This window comes from Pleurodeles waltl, chromosome 4_1, assembly GCF_031143425.1.
Source record: "Pleurodeles waltl isolate 20211129_DDA chromosome 4_1, aPleWal1.hap1.20221129, whole genome shotgun sequence".
NCBI classification, from domain to species: Eukaryota; Metazoa; Chordata; class Amphibia; order Caudata; family Salamandridae; genus Pleurodeles; species Pleurodeles waltl.
In genome coordinates this window covers 328,925,207-328,950,076 of record NC_090442.1, presented here as the reverse complement: position 1 = coordinate 328,950,076, position 24,870 = coordinate 328,925,207, and the positions used below count along the sequence as shown (strand labels likewise).

General features: G+C 46.3%; 1 protein-coding gene across 1 annotated transcript in view; it reads left to right on the top strand.

Moving 5' to 3' along the window:
* Positions 1–24,870, top strand: part of VWF (von Willebrand factor) — a 1,017,342-nt gene that overhangs the window by 233,720 nt on the left and 758,752 nt on the right. Inside the window, exon 12 of the mRNA XM_069228440.1 lies at positions 19,005–19,143. Within this exon, the coding sequence (XP_069084541.1) occupies positions 19,005–19,143 (139 nt within the window). The remainder of the gene's footprint in view (positions 1–19,004; positions 19,144–24,870) is intronic.

Here is a 24,870-nt window from a genome sequence, read left to right as displayed (position 1 = left end):
GGAGGGCTGGGTTACCAACCTGGGTTACCAACCTGTTCGCACGTTTGGCACTGCTCTGCTTTGCAGCTTTGAGTTCATCATGTGATGTTACTAAAGTACTAATTAGTTGCATCACAAATTGGAACTTTACTGTAATTTGCAAAAGCTCCTTAATATGAGAATAGACGTGCATTGAGTAGGGGGACACCCTTTTCATTCGCCCTGCTCTTTACAATTCCGAATCGGTTGAAAAAACCTCTTTTTCTGTGAATCACAGGCTTAACGACTGTAAAAATAGTTGACACACGAAGCCCCAGGGCTCATTTACCAGTTTACACACGGATTGTTACCAGGTAAATAATACGGTTATTGCAGCTCTCAACAGGCCTGCAGACAATAATGATACCAATACTGGTGAAAACATTGCTCACTCATCAGAACCATAGCATTTTCGAGTTTTGTTATCTATTTAGCGTGCTGTTTCACACTGGGCACGTTGGACTTCAGTGGTTAAGTTGCTCACATGCCCCTGTTTGCGTGGGTTAATAAAAAGGCGGCGATTCTCTGAAAATATCCGAGTGAGTCATTAAAGTGCTGGAACAAGATACTCCGGGCCGTATTTATACTCTGGTTGCGCCGAATTTGCGTCGTTTTTTTCGACGCAAATTCGACGCTAAACTAACGCCAACTAACGCCATATTTATACTATGGCGTTAGACGCTTCGGGCGCCAAAGTGCCCGGAGTGTGCGTCATTTTTTAGCGTGAACCCCTTCCTTGCGTTAATGATATGCAAGGGAGGCGTTCCCGTCTTAAAAAATGACTCCCAGGCCTTTACGTGGTATTTATACTCCCGGGCAAAAATGACGCCCGGGAGTGGGCGTGGCCAAAAACGGCGCATTTGCGCCGCTTTTTAACGCCTGGGTCAGGCATGGCGTTAAGGGACAAGTGGGCTCAAAATGAGCCCAGAGTGCCCTCCCCTGCCCCCAGGGACCCCCCCTGCCACCCTTGCCCACCCCAGGAGGACACCCAAGGACGGAGGGACCCATCCCATGGACATTAAGGTAAGTTCAGGTAAGTATTTTTTTTTTTTTTTTGTGGCATAGGGGGGCCTGATTTGTGCCCCCCTACCTGCCACTATGCCCAATGACCATGCCCAGGGGACAGAAGTCCCCTGGGCATGGCCATTGGGCAAGGGGGCATGACTCCTATCTTTACAATGATAGGAGTCATGTTGATGGGGGATGGGCGTCGTTAAAAAATGGCGCAAGTCGGGTTAAGACGATTTTTTCGACGCAACCTGACTTGCCCCATTTTAAGACGCCCATACGCCATTTTCCCCCTACGCCGGCGCTGTCTGGTGTACGTGGTTTTTTTCCACGCACACCAGGCAGCGCCGGTCTGGTAGCGCCGGCTAACGCCATTCAATAAATACGGCGCCCGCATGGCGCTTCAGAATGGCGTTAGACGGCGCTAAATTTTTTGACGCTAAACTGCGTTAGCGCAGTTTTGCGTCAAAAAGTATAAATATGGCCCTCCGTGTTGAAAAAATGAGGTGAGACGTCATTCTCCCTCTCACATATCCTAGGGGAGGAGCGTGTAAACAAACTGCGGAATGTGTAGTTTCGGTAGGATAAATTTACACTCAGTAAATACAAGGAGAAACTAACAGCGCACACAACAGGTTTTACTGGCTCTGAAAGAACAGTAGTGCGCCTTCAGAAATGCTAACACTAAGACAACTGGTTCCTATTGTCTTTCATGCATTTCCTCTGTAGTACTGGGATCTGCGCTGAAATAGGCTGCAATAAACATATAATTGTTCTTCACAGTCTCAATATCTGAACACATGGCCAGAGCGCAAGAGGCGTCGGTGAAGAATGAATGGCTTGGATTCTTTTCAGCCACTGGTATTTACTCAGCGACACTTTCCAGTCCAGGCCCACCCTGCCACCTCAGAGAGGAATCAGCCACACGAAACGGAGCCCTGCTCCTATAGGAAGAGTCCAGCCCAAACTGTCAGGCCGGGTCCCCTCTGAATAGGAGCACAAAGGACCTGTAGGAAGTTGGCTCTGTATGTGCTATTTCAAAGTAAGGAATAGCATGCACAGAGTCCAAGGGTTCCCCTTAGAGGTAAAATAGTGGTAAAAAGAGATAATACTAATGCTCTATTTTGTGGTAGTGTGGTCGAGCAGTAGGCTTATCCAAGGAGTAGTGTTAAGCATTTGTTGTACATACACATAGACAATAAATGAGGTACACACACTCAGAGACAAATCCAGCCAATAGGTTTTGTTTTAGAAAAATATCTTTTCTTAGTTTATTTTAAGAACCACAGGTTCAAATTTAACATGTAATATCTTGTTTGAAAGGTATTGCAGGTAAGTACATTAGGAACTTTGAATCATTTCAATTGCATGTATACTTTTCAAGTTATTCACAAATAGCTATTTTAAAAGTGGACACTGCAATTTTCACAGTTCCTGGGGGAGGTAAGTTTTTGTTAGTATTACCAGGTAAGTAAGACACTTACAGGGTTCAGTTCTTGGTCCAAGGTAGCCCACCGTTGGGGGTTCAGAGCAACCCCAAAGTTACCACACCAGCAGCTCAGGGCCGGTCGGGTGCAGAGTTCAAAGTGGTGCCCAAAACGCATAGGCTTCAATGGAGAGAAGGAGGTGCCCCGGTTCCAGTCTGCCAGCAGGTAAGTACCCGTGTCTTCGGAGGGCAGACCAGGGGGGTTTTGTAGGGCACCGGGGGGGACACAAGCCCACACAGAAATTTCACCCTCAGCGGCGCGGGGGCGGCCGGGTGCTGTGTTAGAACAAGCGTCGGGTTCGCAATGGAAGTCAATGAGAGATCAAGGGATCTCTTCAGCGCTGCAGGCAGGCAAGGGGGGGCTTCCTCGGGGAAACCTCCACTTGGGCAAGGGAGAGGGACTCCTGGGGGTCACTTCTGCAGTGAAAGTCCGGTCCTTCAGGTCCTGGGGGCTGCGGGTGCAGGGTCTTTTCCAGGCGTCGGGACTTAGGTTTCAGAGAGTCGCGGTCAGGGGAAGCCTCGGGATTCCCTCTGCAGGCGGCGCTGTGGGGGCTCAGGGGGGACGGGTTTTGGTACTCACAGTCGTAGAGTAGTCCCGGGGTCCTCCCTGAGGTGTTGGTTCTCCACCAGCCGAGTCGGGGTCGCCGGGTGCAGTGTTGCAAGTCTCACGCCTCTTGCGGGGAGATTGCAGGGTTCTTTAAAGCTGCTCCTTTGGATAAAGTTGCAGTCTTTTTGGAGCAGGTCCGCTGTCCTCGGGAGTTTCTTGTCGTCGTCGAAGCAGGGCAGTCCTCAGAGGATTCAGAGGTCGCTGGTCCCTTTGGAAGGCGTCGCTGGAGCAGAGTTCTTGGGAAGGCAGGAGACAGGCCGGTGAGTTTCTGGAGCCAAGGCAGTTGTTGTCTTCTGGTCTTCCTCTGCAGGGGTTTTCAGCTAGGCAGTCCTTCTTCTTGTTGTTGCAGGAATCTAAATTCTTAGGTTCAGGGGAGCCCTTAAATACTAAATTTAAGGGCGTGTTTAGGTCTGGGGGTTTAGTAGCCAATGGCTACTAGCCCTGAGGGTGAGTACACCCTCTTTGTGCCTCCTCCCAAGGGGAGGGGGTCACATCCCTAATCCTATTGGGGGAATACTCCATCTGCAAGATGGAGGATTTCTAAAAGTTAGAGTCACCTCAGCTCAGGACCCCTTAGGGTCTGGCCAGTGACTCCTCCTTGTTGCTTTCTTTGTTCCCTCCAGCCTTGCCGCCAAAAGTGGGGGCCGTGGCCGGAGGGGGCGGGCAACTCCACTAAGCTGGAGTGCCCTGCTGGGCTGTGACAAAGGGGTGAGCCTTTGAGGCTCACCGCCAGGTGTTACAGCTCCTGCCTGGGGGAGGTGTTAGCATCTCCACCCAGTGCAGGCTTTGTTACTGGCCTCAGAGTGACAAAGGCACTCTCCTCATGGGGCCAGCAACATGTCTCTAGTGTGGCAGGCTGCTGGAACCAGTCAGCCTACACAGATAGTCGGTTAAGTTTCAGGGGGCACCTCTAAGGTGCCCTCTGTGGTGTATTTTACAATAAAATGTACACTGGCATCAGTGTGCATTTATTGTGCTGAGAAGTTTGATACCAAACTTCCCAGTTTTCAGTGTAGCCATTATGGTGCTGTGGAGTTCGTGTAAAACAGACTCCCAGACCATATACTCTTATGGCTACCCTGCACTTACAATGTCTAAGGTTTTGCTTAGACACTGTAGGGGCACAGTGCTCATGCACTGGTACCCTCACCTATGGTATAGTGCACCCTGCCTTAGGGCTGTAAGGCCTGCTAGAGGGGTGTCTTACCTATACTGCATAGGCAGTGAGAGGCTGGCATGGCACCCTGAGGGGAGTGCCATGTCGACTTACTCATTTTGTTCTCACTAGCACACACAAGCTGGTAAGCAGTGTGTCTGTGCTGGGTGAGGGTTCTCTAGGGTGGCATAATACATACTGCAGCCCTTAGAGACCTTCCCTGGCATCAGGGCCCTTGGTACTAGAGGTACCAGTTACAAGGGACTTATCTGGGTGCCAGGGTGTGCCAATTGTGGAATCAAAAGTACAGGTTAGGGAAAGAACACTGGTGCTGGGGCCTGGTTTGCAGGCCTCAGCACACTTTCAATTCAAAACATAGCATCAGCAAAGGCAAAAAGTCAGGGGGTAACCATGCCAAGGAGGCATTTCCTTACAGGACCTTATTACCGAGAGGGCGCTCTTTTCCCGTTTGCGCAATGTTGCACCTTTAAGCAGGTGCGCTGGGTGCAAGCAGGGAAAGTGAGCCCTATGCTCTGTGTTTCACTGTGCAGGCTGCAACCCGCCTGCACTTTTAAGAGCGATAAGAGATCCCCTTGCAGGCGGGTGCAGAGTAACTGCACCCACCTGCGAGGGCACCCACTGGCAAGGGGATGTCTGGGTGTCCCTGGGGCCCCTTTCATCTCTCCAGAGGGCTGCCTTTAGGACGTGCACTGAAAGTGCCCTCCTAAAGGTATGTTTGCAGTGTTTGCCTCTGCACTGCACCCACGTCAGTAATGTGGCACTGGCACTGGCACAGAGCCAAAGAGACGTTCTCAATTGCATCGGGCCATGCACTCGTGCAAACAATAGAATGCCCTCTGTTGATAGGGCTGGTGCAACATGTGCACCAGAACTATGGGCCATATGTACGAACACTTTTTCCCATAGACACAGAATGGGTAAAAACCTTTGGTACATCTGGCCCTATCTTTATTACAGAAAGGACCACAGAAGTGTTTGCAGCACTCTCTGTAATACCAAAATGCACAAAAGATGCACAAAGTAGGTGCCCGTTGAGCCCCTGGGGCACTTCTGTAATACTGCCAAAGATGCGCAAATTAAACTTCTCTGTTACCCAACTGCTGGCTAATTAGCAGACATTATATATGTTTTGGCTAGAAGCCATGCAAAAAGCAAAGAAACTTCACTATTTAACGGACCGCTGTCTCAATGGCAGAAATTATGTTTAATTTGGACAGTGATCATGCAGATTGCAAAGACACTGCACTATTTACCTGGCTTCTTGCTAAATAGCAGATATTATGCATGATATGGCTGAGGTGGCAAATAATCTGCTAGCCATTAAGATTAAAAGTAAAGTTTATCTGTTATGTATTGGTACTCATTAAAAAGCAGCATTATAGACTCCTTAGCCTGTACACAAGCAAATAGAAAATCTTCACTTTTATGCCAACCACTTGCTAAATAGGATCGATCCTGTAGAATGTAGCTATCTATTATACAAGTACAAACGTTTTCAGTGGTATTTTCCTGGCTGTTGGACAAATAGTACAGAATCTTTGCTATTTATCAGGCCAAATGATAAATAGTTGTCTCTTTGCTGTTTGCTCGGCTATCATACAGTGCAGAAACTAAACTGCGACCTTTGACCCTGTCACCAGGCAGGTCGGTCCCCCCATCTGCCACGCAGCCCCCTGTGGGTTGATCCTCCGTTGCCGCTTTTGCCGCCTGACTACTCGCTCCCTTTTTTCTGTACCCCTGCGCTTCGCTTCTGTGGCACTTCGTTTTTTTCATTCTGTGCCCCTGTGTTTTGCTTTGTGTACCCCTGTGCTCTGTTGTCCCTCTCCCGCCGTCTTTTCCCGCCGTTTTTTCCCCGGGTTTTCCCTGTTTTTTTTTCCCTCGCTACTGAGCCCCTGCTGCCCCGCCCCCTTCACTCCCATTGCCTGCCCCGCTCCCACCTCCCAGCTGCTCCTCCCTCCCTCTGCCCTCATATGGAAGCCGCAAAGCGGTGGTAGAGAGCGACCTTTGACCCTGTCACCAGGCAGGTCGCTCCCCCCATCTGCCACGCAGCCCCCTATGGGTTGAACCTCCGTTGCCGCTTTTGCCGCCTGACTACTGGCTCCCTTTTTTTCTGTACCCCTACGCTTGGCTTCTGTGCCACTTCGTTTTTTTCATTCTGTGCCCCTGTGTTTTGCTTTCTGTACCCCTGTGCTCTATTGTCTCTCTCCCGCCGTCTTTTCCCGCTGTTTTTTCCCCGGGTTTTCCAAGGGTTTTTCCCTCGCCGCTGAGCCCCTGCTGCCCCGTCCCCTTCACTCCCATTGGCCGCCCCGCTCCCACCTCCCAGCTGCTCCTCCCTCTCTCTGCCCTCATATGGAGGCTGCGAAGCGGCCGTGCGCAGCTGGCGCGCCAAAGGTGCACCTAAGGCAAGCCCGTCTGCGCCCGTCCGCGCCTGGACCGCACCCAGCACCAGAACCCCTGGAACCCGCAACGCCAGACTGCACTAAGACGCAAACACCCTCCACGCACTCAACACCAGACGAGACCACCCCTGCTACGGGCCACCCCGAAACGCACCCAGGGGCCTTTTTACCTGCCGCAACTGCAGACCACCAGCCAGAGAACCCAACCACCTCAGCTGCATCCACCTCAACACCCGCTCCGCTCGCAAGCACGCCATCGAACTTTGGGACCTCCTAGACTCCACCGCCCCCGACGTCGCCTTCCTGACGGAGACCTGGCTGAACGCCACCTCAGCACCAGACATCGCCATAGCCATCCCACAGGGCTACAAGATCTCCCGCAGAGACTGCACCAACGGAGTGGGAGGAGGAATTGCCATCATCCACAAAGACTCCATCAAAATCTCAACGAACACCGATGACACGCTCACCACCGCCGAGCACATGCACTTCCAGATCCACACTGACCCCAACACCACCCTCAGAGGAACTCTCATCTACAGACCTCCCGGACCCCGCCCACAGTTCAGTGACACCATCGCCGACCTCATCAGCACCCACGCCCTCGCTTCCACGGACTACATCCTCCTCGGGGACCTGAACTTCCACCTCGAGAACAACGACGACGCCAACTCCATCGCCCTGATCGCCAACCTCGCCAACCTCAGACTCAAACAGCTCATAACGACACCTACTCACGCCGCTGGACACACGCTCGACCCCATCTTCTCCGCAATCCCCCACGTCTCCTTCAACCACACACCAAACCACACTGGACCGACCACAGATGCGTCCACTTCACCTTCAGAAAACCCACCACACACCACCGCACCCAACAGCTACCACGCCACTGCTGGGGCAAGGTCACCGAGGACCAACTGACTACCGCCCTGGCCCTGAGACCACCCACTGACCCGACCGACCCAGACACCGCCACGACTAACCTCACACAGTGGATCAACGACTGCGCCAACACCCCCGCCCCTCTCAAGACCCCTACAACCAACCACACCAACAAGAAAGCCGCCTGTTTCACCGAGGACCTCCGGATCTCCAAGCACACCTGTCGGAAGCTGGAGAAGAAATGGCTCCACGACCGAACACCAGACAACCACACAGCCCTCAAGAGCACCACACTACCAACTCATCAGGACCGCCAAGAAGACCGCCTTCAAGGACCACCTAGAAAACAATGCACACAACACCAAAGAGCTCTTCAGCATCGTGAAAGAACTCTCCAACCCCAGCTCCATCACCAACGACATCCAGCCATCTCAAGACCTGTGTGACTCCCTGGCCACCTTCTTTCACCGCAAGATCACCGACATCCACGACAGCTTCAACCCCGACCCCCCTGCACCCACCACCGAGTCCACCACCCCTGCGACTACCACTCGCACCAGTCGCCTGACCGTCTGGTCCAGCGTCAGCGACAAAGACACCATCAAAACCATGAACTCCATCCACTCCGGATCCCCATCGGACCCATGCCCTCACATTGCAACAATCAACTGTTCCTTCGAGACAGCAACCTTCCCAGAAAGCTGGAAGCACGCCGAGATCAACGCCCCTCTGAAGAAGCCCAAGGCGGACCCCAAGGACCTCAAGAACTTCCAGCCCATCTCTCTGCTCCCTTTCCCGGCAAAAGTGACCGAGAAGATTGTCAACAAACAGCTGACCCGCTACCTCGAAGTTAACAACATCCTGGACCCTTCCCAATCCAGTTTTCCCAGTAACCACAGCACCGAGACCACCCTCATTGCCGCCACTGACAACATCTGGGCCCTGATGGACAAAGGAGAAACAGCCGCCCTCATCCTCCTGGACCTATCAGCAGCCTTTGACACGGTCTGCCACCGCACCCTATCAGCACGCCTCCATGACGCCCGTATCCAAGAGAAGGCCCTGGCCTGGACCACATCCTTCCTCTCCGGCAGAACCCAGAGCGTCCGCCTCCCACCCTTCCACTCCAAAACCACCAAGATCATCTGCGGCATCCCACAGGGATCCTCCCTCAGCCCAACACTGTTCAATATCTACATGGCCCCCCTCGCCCACGTCGCACGACAACACAACCTCAACATCATCTCCTACGCCGACGACACCCAGCTGATCATATCCCTCACCGAAGATCCCCACACCGCCAAAGCTAACCTCCACAGAGGAATGAAGGCCGTAGCCGACTGGATGAAGGTGTCAAAGGTTCCAAATTCTCGGGATCTGCACGATGCTGAACAGGGTCCCACTTCCAGGCAACACCAAAGTCAGATGCTATAATAGCGCTGAACTTTCGAGTGGCCCAGCCGGGGGAAGGGTTAATCGGGAAGGTACAGCAAGGAGGGAGATCTGAAAAGGAATGGGTTAAATTTTAAAACATACAATTTGTCATTAACTGGAAAATTCTACCAACTAACAATAGTCTCGCTAATTCCTAAAAGAGTATTTGTTTTTTAGAAATAAAATCAGAAGCACACCTTGTGCCAGGAATTACACATGTAAACTTTTAGCGGAATTTTCCCTCCAAAAATGACTTCGTGCGAAGACTAGGAATGTAACACCAAAAACTCCTCATTATATCTTAAAATATTTTTTAAAATACACAAACACTATCCTTATAGTCAGTAAATCAGTTTTTGTCCATTTTCTTACACAATAAACGATGTCACCTTATAAAACATGGTGATATGAAAACCAACACCTTTTTTGAATGCCTTGAGCCTTAAAATAGGAAAATTATTATGACCTTTAACTTTTCTCTCAAAGAAATCCCCCACAGAGAATGTCGACTGAATTAGATTTTCCCTAGCGAGATCGATCTTCAAAATGACACACTGTTGCCAAATAAACTCAGTCACAAAACGTTTCTGTTTTTAACAAAGAATAAACAAGACATTTTCAAAGTGCAACTGTTTTTAAGGAATCTATTCTCCACCGCGAGCCGACCGCTCGTTAAGTAAACAAACAGAACTCTGAAGATTCTATCAGCGGTTATTCCGAAGGCTTAAAAGGAAATTTCTTACCGCTGCGAGCCGTCCGCTCGCTAAACACGCAAACGGATCTTAGGTAATTAGTTTCAAACAGCTGAGATGAAATTCCTCACCGCTGCGAGCCGGCCGCTCACATTTCACATAACTCTGACAGCTGCTCACCGGAACGACACTCACCAGACGCTCGGAATAGAAAGCGTCGGATGAACGGGTGTGGCAGGTATTTATAACCTGGCCACGCCCCAAACATAACTGAATTAAAGGAAGTCTGGGATTTAGAGTCTTTCTCTATATTCTGGATTCTTCCATGATGGAGATGCTCAGTGTTTGATCCCTGATTGAGCCTAATGATACCACCAATGGCCTGATCTATGAGACAAATGTCTAATACCACACATAATGCGTGGTTTCACTATAACATTGGCACAATTAGCACAACTGCGCCCACGTGCGATTGTGGTTCTGACAGAAGGACAGCAGACTGAAGTTGAACTCAGACAAGAAGGAGGTCCTCATTCTCGGACCCACCCCATCAGCCTGGGACGACTCTTGGTGGCCCACGTCACTAGGCACAGCCCCGGAACCCACGGACCATGCACGCAACCTGGCGGTCATCCTCGACTCCACTCTCTCCATGATCAGGCAAGTCAACGCTGTCTCCGCGTCCTGCTTAAACACCCTCCGTATGCACTGCAGGATCTTCAAATGGATCCCCCTCGACACGAGAAAAACCGTTACCCAGGCCCTCATCACCAACAGACTCGACTACGGGAACGCCCTCTACTCAGGAACTACAAACAAGCTCCTAAGACGACTCCAACGCATCCAGAACGCCTCGGCCCGACTCATCCTCGATGTCCCCCGCCGGAGCCACATCACACTCCACCTGAGAGGCCTGCACTGGCTCCCCGTCAACAAAAGGATCACCTTCAAGCTCCTGATCCACGCACAGAAAGCACTGCACAACACCGGACCCACCTACCTCAACAACCGACTCAGCTTCCACACCCCCACCGAAGCCTCCGCTCAGCCAACCTCGCCCTCGCCACAGTCCCCCGCATCCGAAAAACCACAGCCGGAGGCAGATCCTTCTCCTACCTCGCCGCCAAGACCTGGAACACTCTCCCCACCATCCTACGACAGACTCAGGACCTGCTGGCCTTCAGAAGACTCCTCAAGACCTGGCTCTTCGACCAGTAGCACCCCCCCCCTCCCCAGCGCCTTGAGACCCTCACGGGTATGTAGCGCGCTTTACAAATGCAGTGATTGATTGATTGATTGATTTAAATGAATGAATGATTTGTAAAATGCACAGCTACTCGATGAGTGTACCACGGCAGAAGACTCGATGGGGAGAAGGACTTAAAGATTAAATAAGTAGGTTTTCAGGTCTTTTTGGAAGTTTACTTCATCTGTGAGGGCTCTTAGTTGAAGCGGCGGCTGGTTCCATATCTTGGCAACACATACCACAACGGAGGTGCCCCTCGTCGGTTTCTTCTAAAACTGTAAACAGCGATCATCCAAGCCTTCTTAGAGCACAGGCCGTAGCCGGACAATATTCAATGATGCTCCCATTAAGGTATTTGGGACCTGTATTGTAGAAAGCTCAATGCACGATTGTTAAGGCTTTGAATGTCATTCTCTTATGAACTGGTAACCAGTGTAATTGTTCCCAGAGGTGGGACACCGAGGAACGTTAAGACAGTTTGAACAGCACACGTATTGCTGTGTTCCTCACCATCCGATGCAAGAGATAGTCTGGAATTCCCAGGTGAGGGACCTTGACATAGTCCAATCTGGACAGAATCAGTGCTCTAACCACTGTTAATTGTGCAGCCCATGGAAGGAAGTCCAGGAATTTCTTCAGCATCCTTAGTCTCTAAACCAATAATTCATTACTGCTGCTATCTGGACTTTGAAGGAGAGCTGTGTACCAAACAGTAATCCCAGGTTCCTTGCTAACTCTGTTGGAGGAGGAGGAAGAGGCAGAGAACCACTGCTTGGCCAAGCGCCTGACCACCCTGGAAGAGGGTCAGGGCCAAACAGCAGTATTTCTGTTTTATCCAGGTTACACTGCAAGAAATTAGTTCTAATCCAACCCATCACTGTTACATTCTATATTATTTACCTGGCTGCTAGTTAAACAGGAACAATTTTGGTTATCTGCTAAGCTGCTTGGCAGGCAATACAGTCTTTCTATTGCATACATAGGCATCAACTGCTGTACAATGTCTCTGCCAAGTACCTAACTACTAGCTAAATAGTACAGAATCTCTCCTCTTTACCTGGCTGGTGGCTTGCCATGGACCAGAGGCAAATAGCAAATATTTTGTAGTATTCAGCCAGTAGCTGGGTAATTAGTGAAGATCTAATGCTGCTCAGCCAGCATCCATGTATTCAACAGATATTATGTATCACTTAGTGAACAGACAAGCACCTAGCAGAGAATAATCACTATCTAATTGGTAGACGTGTAAATAACATATTATCTATGTTGTTTAATGAGGAAACAGATAGATAGCAGATATTTTGTACTCTTAGGCTAGAGAAGGTTCACTATATAACCAGACAAAAAGTGAGGTTTCTGCATATAACTTGCTTCTGCCAAATATTTAATAATTATTGCTATTTAAGCACAGCTAAGTAAATAGTCAAGTGCCTTTGCACAGAATAGCTGAGCGACATGCAGATATTCAACGATATCACTGAAATCATCAGGTCCCAAACTGAGAGAGAACCTAGAAAAATAGTAACCAAATATTAATTTTCATTTTTATTATTGGGATTGAAATCAAGCATGTGAACAGACACAATTTGAAAACAGTAGAACTGAATATAGGCTACAGGATCTTTAAAAACAATTATATTTAACTCAGAGCAAATCATTGAAATTTTGTCTGTGGACTGCATTGGTCTTATATCTGAGAGAATTTCTTGAAAGAGCACACTGTTGGAGTAAGTCTAAACGTATGACCCTCAGTGCAGTGCTCTGGGTTTACTCACAAAGCATTTTGAGTATTCAAGTCTACAGTTGGTATGAAAACAAAGTATATTACTGTAGCGAGTAGGTTTCACCCATTTGATCCCTTTGTTTTTTTTGCTTTTGACTACCCAGTTTTGGACCTTTACTATGAGTGAGTCCCACCATCAGTGTCTCACTCATGGTAAATTCTATGGAAATGGACTGCAAGTAATGACCACCAATGTCTGCCTTTGAAGATAAAGCTGCTGCTGCACAGCTAGGGTAAGAGGCTCTGGGCTGGTTATACACAAACATCTGAGCACATCTGGGGCACAGGTGTGTGGGCGGGGCTTGTGGGATATTATCCAGGTTTCCTGGTATATATGCACATGTAACTTGTCCCAGAAGAGATCTTTCAACGATTGGTGATGACCTCGTGCAGGCCTTATAGTGTGAGGTGCCATTCATAGTGTAGCTCTGTAGTGGTTACTAAAAGGCTCTGTGCTCACTCCATTATGCCTTATGGTTTAAATAAGCATCTCTGCAGTTTCACCACACCTAGGCCTAGAGATAAGACATAGGTATCAACTTTAGGGCACGCATATACACTGAGTGCAGATCACCTGTCATTTTTGTGATAACTATTCTCCTAAGGGCACTTAAGGAATGGCGATATGTCCCTGGATCAACCATAAGCGAACCCAAGTCTTTGGTACCACCACTTGGCCAAGTTAAGTAGTCTACTAGCCAGCAAGAGGATCAAAGGCATCCCTACTCAAACTATCCACTAACAGTGCTTGGTGTAGTTGCTTGGAAATGAAGGGCTGGGGGGAAATCTGCATGTGTTAATTCACTCTTCCCATTGTACCTGTCCTGAGCAAGCCTAAGCCCACAGAAACAAAGGAGGAAGACCACACCTCTGGAGCCAAACAAAGGAGGGGCTCCCCATTGAGGTTTTGGCGGGAAGAGGTCAGTCAGCTCTGTCATTTTGGGGTGGAGCTGAGGCTCCCAAGAACTGCCATTTCATAGACCACTTAACGTCATCATGTTTAAATGTCCTAGAATGTTTTACATGAGGACTGGACTCAGGATTGGGCAGAGGTGCCTACCGTCTAAAGTGTTTCAACCACATTTCAAAACTCCTGCAGAAGAAAGAGACAATTAAGAAGACACTGGACCTGGGAGCTATCATGGCAAAAGAATTGCAGCTGGAAGGAGAAGCCACCTGACCCCAATGTAATCATCAAATGAAGGGGCTTAATTTCCAGTTGGCATCCAGGACTAGGATGGGTCTCTCCAAGGCCAGTGGTGCTGGTTTCCTTATGCCCTATGAGGAACAGTTTGGGATATTGGCCTACTGGGGGACCATGTAGAGTTGTCCTACGTCTTCTGTTGACTGGCCCTTGACCGCACTGAAACATGTGTTCTTCAAGTAGCCAGGAGGCTGTGGGGCCTGGTGATTGTAGCATGGAGGATGTTCTACGTGTTGACTGTGGAAGAGCTGTGGAAGACACCCCCTTCCCAAGCTTAAGAGATCATCAGGAGCACAGGCTGAGGACAGGTCTTGCAAGGGAGCAGCAAAAATCAAACTTCCAAATGAAAATCCAGCTTGGAGCCCAGGAGGCCTGAGCCAGGAGCAAAACGAGACAAAAACTATTGAAGTCAGCGTTAGATGGCTGGAGAAGCTGAACCAGAAGGCTTGGTGTCCTGAAGGGACCAGACACTAAAATGAGCACATATCTCTCCGCTACATGAATCCTAAATTGCCACAGAGAGGGCCAAACCACTAGAACTTGGCACAACCTTATATTTTTAATTTAAATGTGGTAGAGGCTTGGAGCTCCTTCCCCTGAGCTACTTTCACCACTGGGTCTGATGCAAAAGAAAACTGCTCCCCATCTCTTGGACAGCAGAATCAAAGGGGAAGTGTAGCTGTGCTCCCGTGTGGCGGTGTATAATGCAAGATTGTATATTAGCAATATTATTGAATGTTCGGATTATCCCTATTGATTGACATTGTGGCTTAAACCATGTTTTCTGCTTTTACTAAATGGTTACCTAATAATAAAGCCATTAGACCTGCCTTATTTATACTGACATCTTCTTCTAATGTATTGTATTGTATTTGATTTTGTAAAGCGCATTAAACCATCTGAGCATCAAATCACTGGTAACCAAGTGAAGCCAAAAGGCCAGCAAACAGAAAAAGGTGCGGAAAGAGCAAATAGAGCCAAACCATTTATGACTTATATTGTCATCTTATGTCTAGTATAGGTGGGGGTTGTGGCTGTGTGTTTAAGGCTGGCTGAGACTGTAATCTGATCTGAGAGTGTCATCAACAGTACTTTCATCCACCTACTTGTATATATTTGTAATTAACGCATAGTATTTATTTGTGTGTGTAATCAAATATTTTTCCTTTTAAAAGAAAAAAAAATGTATGGACAATGATTTATTGAGTGTTGTTTGTTTAGCTTCAGTGAGCTGGGTTACTAGCCCACACCACAACCACTCCTGAGAAGACCTGGGACTGCTTTGCTTAGCTAACCTGACGGAGTGAAGTGCTACAACAGGGCACTCAGTTGCCTGTAAAGGGAAAGTTGTGGCAACACATCCTTCACAACTAATAACCCAGTTTCTTATAGTTAGAAATGTAGATTCCATATTCTAATTTACAGAAAGAGATTTACTAAAATACAATGTTAATAAGGCGCAGATATTCTGCCACTATGACAAATTAGCTGCATTTTTTTCAGATTCAAAATAAGGGGAGGAAAGTTAGTATTTCAGGTGCCGGGATGGAAACTCAGAACCCTTTGTTGGCTTTTCAGCTATGAATTCCCACTTCCCCTTACTCATTTTACTTACCTGCAGAGATATCCAGACCACTCTGCTAAAGCTCAGATCACCACTTCTGTCCTCACCTATTAGTGACACTACTGCATGTCATCAGGACCCTCTGATGCTTTTCCATGTCTTTCTGCTGGCCCTTTAAGGCCATGTGCTGCTTCCCTGAGCTCCTCACTCACTTATCAGAACCCATATTCTTGACTTGAGCCAACTGCTTGCTGCCATGCAAGAGAAGGATTCCAATATACTTTCACATGATTACTTCAGTCAATACATATTCAAATTTGAGTCAGTTGTCATGCAATCAGGATGCGGTCAATGCTGCTGATATCCACCAACAACTGATTTGTAGCAAAAGGCAAGATTGGCAGTGTCTCCCAATGCACAGGTTTCTATTCTTTTTACACTGAAATCATATTTTAGGTGTTTGAGTTATCCGACCTTTTCAATCAAGGAATACTCATGTTGCAATTTGTCCTTAAATTCATTTACTGAATGATTAAAAGTTGAAAAACGTTGTACACCCCTGTGCCCCACGGCATTTTTGAATTTCGGGGTGAACCCTTCATAAAAAATGCAATATTTAGCACATAATGGGTCTTCTGTATGACAAAAAGGCACTGGTTAGCATCTCGTTTGAAGTTATGGTCAACAGTTTTCAGGCCTATACGCCCCTTAGAACTCTTTATTAGCCCTGTACCCCAATGGTACTTCAACACCAAGAGCAACTCTATCCCATTGTGATATCCTTCTCACAACCAGAACTATTTTTACCTATACTCCAATAGGCACTTTTGCCAGGTTTCAGAGGCCTTCGGCCCATTCTCTCAGCCTTTAGACCTCATGAACTGCACCACACATCCACTGATGTCCCTCAGAACTCATCTCCGACACTACCTCTCCCGTACATGCTAGCCCACAGGACCCATCTTTTGGCTCTCAGCATAGCTACATGATTCAATGTTATTCATGAGACCGTCAGTTAGTCCTGGCTTTTTATCCAAATGCAATTTACAAGTCTGTATTTGAGCTTATAATTCCAATGTAAAAAGCTAAACTAAATGTTTCAGGATATATTAAGTAGTTGACTTAAAAGCAACGAGTGGATGAAGGCTGTCAGAAATTGAACAACACTGAAAAGTTAAAGTAGGCCTGAGGAACCCATATTCATTACTACCGGAACTCAATTCCTGTTTTTAAGTGATTATAATGGGCTGAAAAAATGCAGGGGTCTCTAAACAGCATGGATTATTAAGCACAACTAAAAATGTTTTTAAGAGGTTTGGCCTCTGTAACTAACAGTGTGTACTAACACATGTGGCTTGGAATCTTTTCTGGTTCACCCGTCTTTGACCATTCTATACCCTGGCCTCATGGGCATGCTCTGCAACCTCAATCTTCTTCTCCTCTGCTTGGTTGTCTCTTTGGTCTTCCTAGTAATACTAGTTCTAGTGTTCCTGATCTTTCTAATCTGTCCTGGTTTTGCTGGTGATCCTGGTCCTCCATGTGGTCCTGGTCTTGGAAGTCTTGATCCTTTTCTCCCTTCTAGCGGTCCTTGTTCTGGCAGCCCTCCTACCCTCCTCATTCTTCTGCTCTTCCTACGTTTCTTGGTTCTCCTGCTTCTGCTGGTTCAGCAACTCTTTGTGATCCTAGTCCTAAAGGTCCTTTTTCACAAATTCCTGACAAAGTCTACACACTTCTGAAGAGCCTTACCGTTCTCATATAGAGCCTGGCCAATTTCTCCATATCCTACCCACTTACCCCCACTCTGGCTTATCCCCGTGTGTCTTCCCTCTTCCTGTCTGCTCACTCTCCACTCAGCTTGTGCCCTCTTTACCGTCGGCCTGCCCACTTTCATCCAGCGTATTTGTTCTCGGATTGTCTTCCTACTTTCCCCTCAGGCTGCCTGTTTTTCAGCCTGTCTGCAGGTTTTCCCTGAGTCTGCCTGTTCTCTAGCTAGCCCTGCAGCCTATTTGCTTTCCAGCACCTTGTGTTTGTCCACTTTCACCAGGATCTTTTGGTTCCCCCCGAGACTCCTCCAGAGACTGTCCACTCTCCCCTCAGTCTGCCTGCTTTCCCCACTACACCATTTCTACTAGAATATTCTCAGTTTTCCCTATGCTTACCCTCTTTCCCAGTCTGCCCCTCGAACCTGTCCACTTTCAACCTGACTGCTTTCCCTCAATTTGCCCTTCTTCTGTCAGATAGACCCATTTTTATCCTGACTACCCATTCTACCTCCTCTTTCCCCTTAGGGGAAAAGATGTGGCGCTACGGCGTCGGCTCAACATCCTGTGATTCTGCGACAATAATGTAATCTCCCCAAGCCTACAAAAAATTACCAAAAAATGAACGTGGCCTTATGTAATGTAACTGCTGCTCATGTAAAGTGCTGCAGTACCTTCAGGTCGAGTTTGTGCTGTAAAATATGTGTAAAATAAATAAATAAAATAGCCTGCCTCATTTCCCTTGTCTGATAGAATTCCCATCAGTTTGCTCACTCTCCCCCAGAATATATCAACTTTCACCACAGCCTGCCTTCTGCCCTCCTTTACTTAAACAACAGGGTCTCTCAGAAAATGCAAAAAATTAATTGAAAACATTTTACAGCAATACAACTCTTAAACATAAGTATAGCTCACTGAAAGTGAATTCCCTATTTCACACAGTCTCCTATTTTACTCACGTACCCGAATTGTCGCCTTAAGCACATAGTTATCAACAATGCCTGAGTATAGGCTCTCAGATCTCACAGTGGCATGAAAGACTTTGCTCAAGAGAACATACGCTAAGCATCTTCAGAAATTGAAAACTTGTGATCTCCGTGAAGGACAAAATGTAGGACACAGGAACTAGCTATTAGATTATATCAGAGCCACAAATGAAGAACTTGCCAAAAAATGGTGGAAATTAAGGAAGTGAACACTCTGAAACAGCTCAGTGCCAATTCTTTATCTTTAGTTGATCGAATTACACCAAAGCAACCTCAAGTGACCTGCAGGCTTTGCCCAACAGAGATACACCCTTTTTACTGACAGGATGCCCCACAGCAGTGAGCAGTTGACTTTCATAGTCAAATAATGAATTAAAGTTGTCGCCAATGTCCCATTTTTGGCATTAATATACCCCATATATTATGTGGTTGTTATATATTTTCTGCTTTTCTCTCATAAGAAACAAAAGCACAGAAAAGGCATTTTATCACTGTGACATCAACCAAATGAAGTAGGAAAAGATAATAATATCAAATAGGTTTTGAGGCAGACTCTGCTAGCAAAATCCGAAATCACATTTGTTTTTTGCATCACTGATAGCTTTCTGCAGGTCTGAGGTCTTCCTTCATCAATGCACCCAAAGTGGTTCAAGAAAGGCTCTTGCATTAAATGCAACATGTAGCGATGCTGTTAACTGTATTCTTTCAATAGGGTGAGCTGCTCATTAATGACCTTTGAACCCCCGTCTCTTTTCCAGTGTGCTGACGACCCGGATGCAGTGTGTACTCGATCAGTATCAGTCCGTCTCCTGGACCTGCAAAACACGACCATTAAAATGAAGCACGGTGGGGGCGTGGCTCTGAACGGCCAGGACATACAGATCCCACTCAACCAAGGTATGTGCAACGAAGCTCAGGAACTACCCGCATTTTCACCTCCTGAGCACTTTATTTTCACAAATATTTTTCACAACTGTGTGAACTGCTTTCATGCCATCTGCTCTAGAATTTCACGTTCTTTGACGTTTGCCAAATATGATTTATTTGACTAAACCAATTCTGTCAAAACTATACAATTACTCCTAGTTCAGCTCTTCTTCATCGTAGACCTTACTACATGAGGTGGCCCTTCCTTTGAACACGAACAGTCACTGCTTAGCAGCTAACAATGCCCAAAGGCAAAGTCTGCTTGGAGGTAGCCAGGATTTTCCTTTGGACATTGCAGGCTGTATGACTCCTGCCTTCATATGCTGGACATCCTCATTGTGCCAAAACATCATGGTCAGAGCCTTGGAGCCATCTAGCAGGAAGGTTTGGCAAAAGGACTGTCATATGAAAGAATCGAGTTGAGTCCCCGTGCAATGTTTTGGCCATTTTCTGCCCGCACTGCCCCCGTTTCCTGCAGTAAAACAAGTTAGTTATATTGCCTCATGCCCAGTAGGGCTCTGCAACCGTAAGAGGTGCCAGCATAGGCCTCTGTGTGAGCATCCTGTCACGAGACAAATATGCTTGGTTAAGCATTTGTTCCAATAATATTCATAAAACACTTGTCAAGGTGATCTCTGTCCAATATACTTGAGTTATCAATAGCTCTTCGCAGAAGGAGGCACATATTTCACCCTCATTTCTTTGTGTGTAAAATATTTTATTGAATACATAATGCAACTTGTCAATATTGCAGCTTTGCCTAATACATGTAGGGAAAACAATAATTACTATATATCATGGGAATAATACTTTGAAAACAAAACAAGATTTAAAATATTTTGTACAAACTAAAAAAGTAGAAGATAGAAAATAGTGCTGAAGAATTTGGGGTTTATGGTGTCATAATAGGATGCAACTACTAAATAGCTGGTACTTGTTCGTGAAGGAAACATTTGAGAAATTCAGCAATAAATATACAACTCAAACGCAATGAAATTGATTCAGTAATACCGCAATAAACAACTTTAATAGTATCTTATCCAAAAGATACGAACAAATAATAGGCAACAGCAAATACTCAGTTCAGGGTGTTGGAAAACTTCCTGCCACGGAGAAGGACAAGTAGTTTGTTAAAAGTGACCATGACTTATCTGTCTGAATTGCCAATTATTTAATCAGTTTTTTTGTTAAGGCAAATACCTCTACACCATATAATGACCGTGTTGCATTGTCTTTCCAGTCAGATTTAGTTGTTAAATAGCAGCAGCAATAAATATATCAACTATTTTATATTTTTTGACGGAGGCCATGCCAGTCTAGAATTACCCTGCCAAAAACTATCTTCTTCAATGAAAGCTGGTCATTAGATTTTAGAATAGCATTAGCATTGCCTCCAAACATGAACACAAAAAATATAATTATTCAAAAACATTAGATAGAGAAAATCGCAGGATTAGACTAGAAAATGACCAACACAGCTCAGATGTAGTGATCTTAAAGTTTGCAAAGGGTCACCCATATTCCTTTATCTCAAAAATCGAAAACAATCTACTAGCTATGTGTAAGTAGGGCCTAAATCACAAAGAACATCCAAAGTACTTTGTAAAAAATCTGCAAGATTTTAAAATCTATTATACAACTGTATTAGGTGGGCTTTGTGCTAACTGGCGTGGCAACGATGTTGCGGTTCTAATGCACACAATAAATAGCACCCTCTTCCCTCCATCCACTCGGTTAATAGAAGATAGCCATAACTAGGGTCCAAATGGCCCCTCATGTTCTGGGCATCGATGTCACATGGTGCACTAATGATAGTTCTGCTAAAGGGTTCAAGGGCCTGCACTTTTAATTCGGGCACAACAGTATGCGCTCAGCAGCGGTTCCTCCATAGGAGCAGAGGAGCGACACCCCCCCACAACTCCCTACCCACACTGCTGAAGAAAGAGTGAAAAATAAAATGGTAGTAAATTATTTTATTACCCTTTCATTTTATACTCTCTACTGAACAGAGTGTGGGGGCAGGGCCAGTGTCATTGCTGCTGATTGGCAGCAATGAGGAGTGGCCCCTTTGTTTGAAGTGCGCATGTAGGTTTGGCTGGCTATCTCCCTACGGCCAGCCTGACATGCCCAATTCAATCCTCTCCAATCCAGCTGTCCTAGACAGCTGGGTTGGAAAGCAGTCACAGGTCTCCAGTGCCTTTCTGAGCGCTGAGGTAGCCAGCTCCATCAAATCGATACACTTCACTCATTCTGCTTCACGGCATGGGAGGAGCGTCTGGATTGGATAAGGAAGTTGGCTGTGTGACATCACCTCATACTCCGAGGAGTCTGGAGCCAGGGACTGGAGAGCATCGAGGACGTGCTGCAGGATAAGGTAAGTCATAACTTTTATTTTTTATTACATATATGTTTATTTTAATGTGTGTTTTTGTGATTGTGTAACGTATGTGTGTTTTAATGTATGTAGAGTCCCGTCCCACTATATTTTGATCTCACCAACCTCACTGTATGCATTCAGTGTTATGAACAGTGCAAACTGCTGCCATGTCCGCTGTTGTGCCCGTTCACTTAGATCAACTGTTCTTTGGTAGTGGTACCCCGTGTGAGCTTCCCAAGAGGCCGGAAGTATATTTCCACACGTTTGTCAGTGACCCACTTTGTAGACACAGACGAGTAATGGGCCTGTTATTATCCATTCCGTGCTCTCTTTCTCGACTCATGAAATACCATGCACCTCTTGAACCTGAGCTTGGATTCTACATATTTACTGGAGCTGGAATCATCATATTTGTCAGGATGCTAGTGTGAGAGCAAAGACAGAGTCGCCTGCTGCCACTGAGATGGGCAGTTGTTAACTTGAAACGAAAGTTCGAAAGATTAGATTGATTAGGTGGTCATCAGCTTCCCAGAAATAAAAAAAAAACCGAATGAATATATATTTATGTCATGTAAGTGAAAACAAGAAAAGCCCAATGGAACATGGTATTCACATTTATTAATGCACTGCAAATGCCAAATTGAATCTTAATGTAATGTGCTGGTGGCTAAAATGTGGACTTTCGAGAACTGAGCGTACAGGTAACAAGTTTGCCCACTTAGACTACTGATTACTTTCTAGCTTTCTCATTTTTCTAGCCTTGTTCAGTGCTTAATTTGAGCCAGTGATTGACGGTGGGGCCACAGGCACTCATTTGGGGGCTCATTTTTCTGCATTAGGCATTTAATAATAGCAAGTGAGGGAAAACACACAAAGTAGAAAGACAGAGGAAGAGAAAGACAGAAAAAACATCTCGAAGGGAGAAAGCAGGAACCTGTGAGAGTGAGATAAAGGTGCAAGGAGTGTTTAGTAGTGGATTAAAGAGGTATGAGATGGACTAAAGTCTACAGACCCTTGGTATTAAACACACCAATATTTAATTGCACCAGCTGCAGGTCTCTGACCAGAGCATTGGGCACCGGCACTCATTAATTTGCATATTAAGCACTGGCCTTGTTGATATAGAAGTCAGAAGTTACAACAGCATGATAATGGGATCCAAGAAGGTATCTAGTCAATGCTCAAATGACCTTGAAGATATGGAGGGTCTGTTGTTTGACCAGTTCATGTATGTCATATAGCTGAATGAAGCTGACCTGATTTTAAACAGGGTGCATTGTGGAGTGGTGTTCTGTGGCTCCTTCAATGATAAGTTCATTGAGGAGCTGTGTTGCTATTGACCTGGGTTTCTTCTCAATATATGTCTATGATTATGTCCTCTGGCATTTTTTTATATCCTAATTGTTGGGATGCAAACATATGTAGGTATTTGGTTTGTGATGCAGGGGTTTGCTGTTGATTGAATGTTGGTATTCTTTCATCTTCTCTGTGAAGGAATACGCTTTGGCAACAATACAAATGGATCCACTTGGATGGAGGAAGTTCAGTCGGTGGATTTCACTTTAAAGAAAGATTTTTCTTACCAACTAACATTAAATCAGGCCTTCTATATAGTTATATAGGAGCGAACAGTGGTGCAGGTTGGCGGTGTTTAGGTTACATCTGCCTGTCCAATGTTGATAAGGAAGATTATCAAGAGAAGCTAAACATGTAACTCAATAAAGGAAGTCTTCCATTCATTGCTGACTCTCCTGCTCCTCCCTGCACTGTTATCCACACTTTCCCTCTTACCGACTTCTGCCTGTTGCACTCTGAGGCAAGTATATCCATAAAATTCAACTGGACAATTTGCTAGAAAGGAACCATGCTTCATGATTTTAGTAGAGTGCATTTTTCCAGCAGTGTAAATGATTCCCCCTTGCAGCGTATTTGACTAATGCTGGTGGGGCTTCAACACTCAGGGCCAAATTTATTGGCGTTTGTCATAGGGCAGCGCAACAAGTCATCTTGCTGCACTGCCAGATGCCAAAGTGAAAGGGCAGCGATGCACCATATTTATGCCATACGGTGCATTCCTTTTGTTTCCCCTTGTGCTGGTGCTATTTCAACAGTCTCACGCCAACGCAGGCACCCTTGCACCACGGTGCAGGGGTACCTCTGTTGTATGCAGGATTGTTTTAGTACAGGAAGGTATCCCTTCCTCTTTCTATGTTTTCAGAATGTTCTACATGTATGAAGAATGCAGTACACATGGAAAGAAGAAAAAACTAGAAGAAATAAAAATAGGAGGCGTACGGTTTTAGTGCTTCTCAAAGTTTACATGATTTTGTAAATCTGGGGCAGTGTCAAAATCTATGGGTGTTGTGTGGGAAAATCCACTGTAATGCCCATTGAATGCCACCCTGGTGCAGAGTAAGGCAAGGCAGCGACATGCACTGTCTTGCATTACTCCATATCTACGAGGCCATTCAAAGTCATGCTAAGTGGTTTTACCTGGCCTCATAGATATGAGTTTGTAGTCTGCACCACCGGAGCGGCAAAAAAAGTGATTCTTCAGTGGCGCAAGGGGCTCATAAATATGCCTGTCAGTTTACAAGAAATATATTAACAAAGAGTGCCTATTGTCTTTGAATCTCCAACATAACATTGCAATGTCTTTGCAACGAATACTGCCATGCGTAAAGCTTGCTTTTCACTCTCCTTTCTCATTTTCTGCAAAATGAACTGTTCTTTGTGAGAATCTGGGATGCACATATAATCACATCTTCTAGTGCTTCGGCACTCATTAGGGAATGCATGATCCTGCCCAGACTCATCACTGGGAGTGGATAAGAAGCATTCATCCACTGAGATAAAATGTCTAGCTTTATTAGCGTGTGCTTTCCATTTGGTAACCACATTATAAAGTACTTCGGATGTTCTGCCAATTATATTGCTGAATATTCTACACATCTCAAACTGCCTGATTCCAATTAGTGCTTGTCTGATGACATCCAGCGAGTCTGACTGAAAGCACATTCCTGGCTGTTTCCATTGCCAGGAAACAAAAGCATTATCAGTGTTTTACTGAGTGCCTTTTGGGTGTATTTGTGGAGAGGACGGGATGCCGCAGTGTGAAACAAGGTATCTTGCTAATGTCTAGATTACTTATTGATAATCTTCATTACTCTGATTCCACGCTCCTTGGCCCATTCCTTACTACCACAGTGTAGAGTCCCAGCAGTCACCACTCCCCAGGCATGTTATTCTCCAAACCTTTTATGAGTCCTAGGACTGACTCCCATATTATCTAAGAGTAAATGGCATCTCTTGCACTTCTT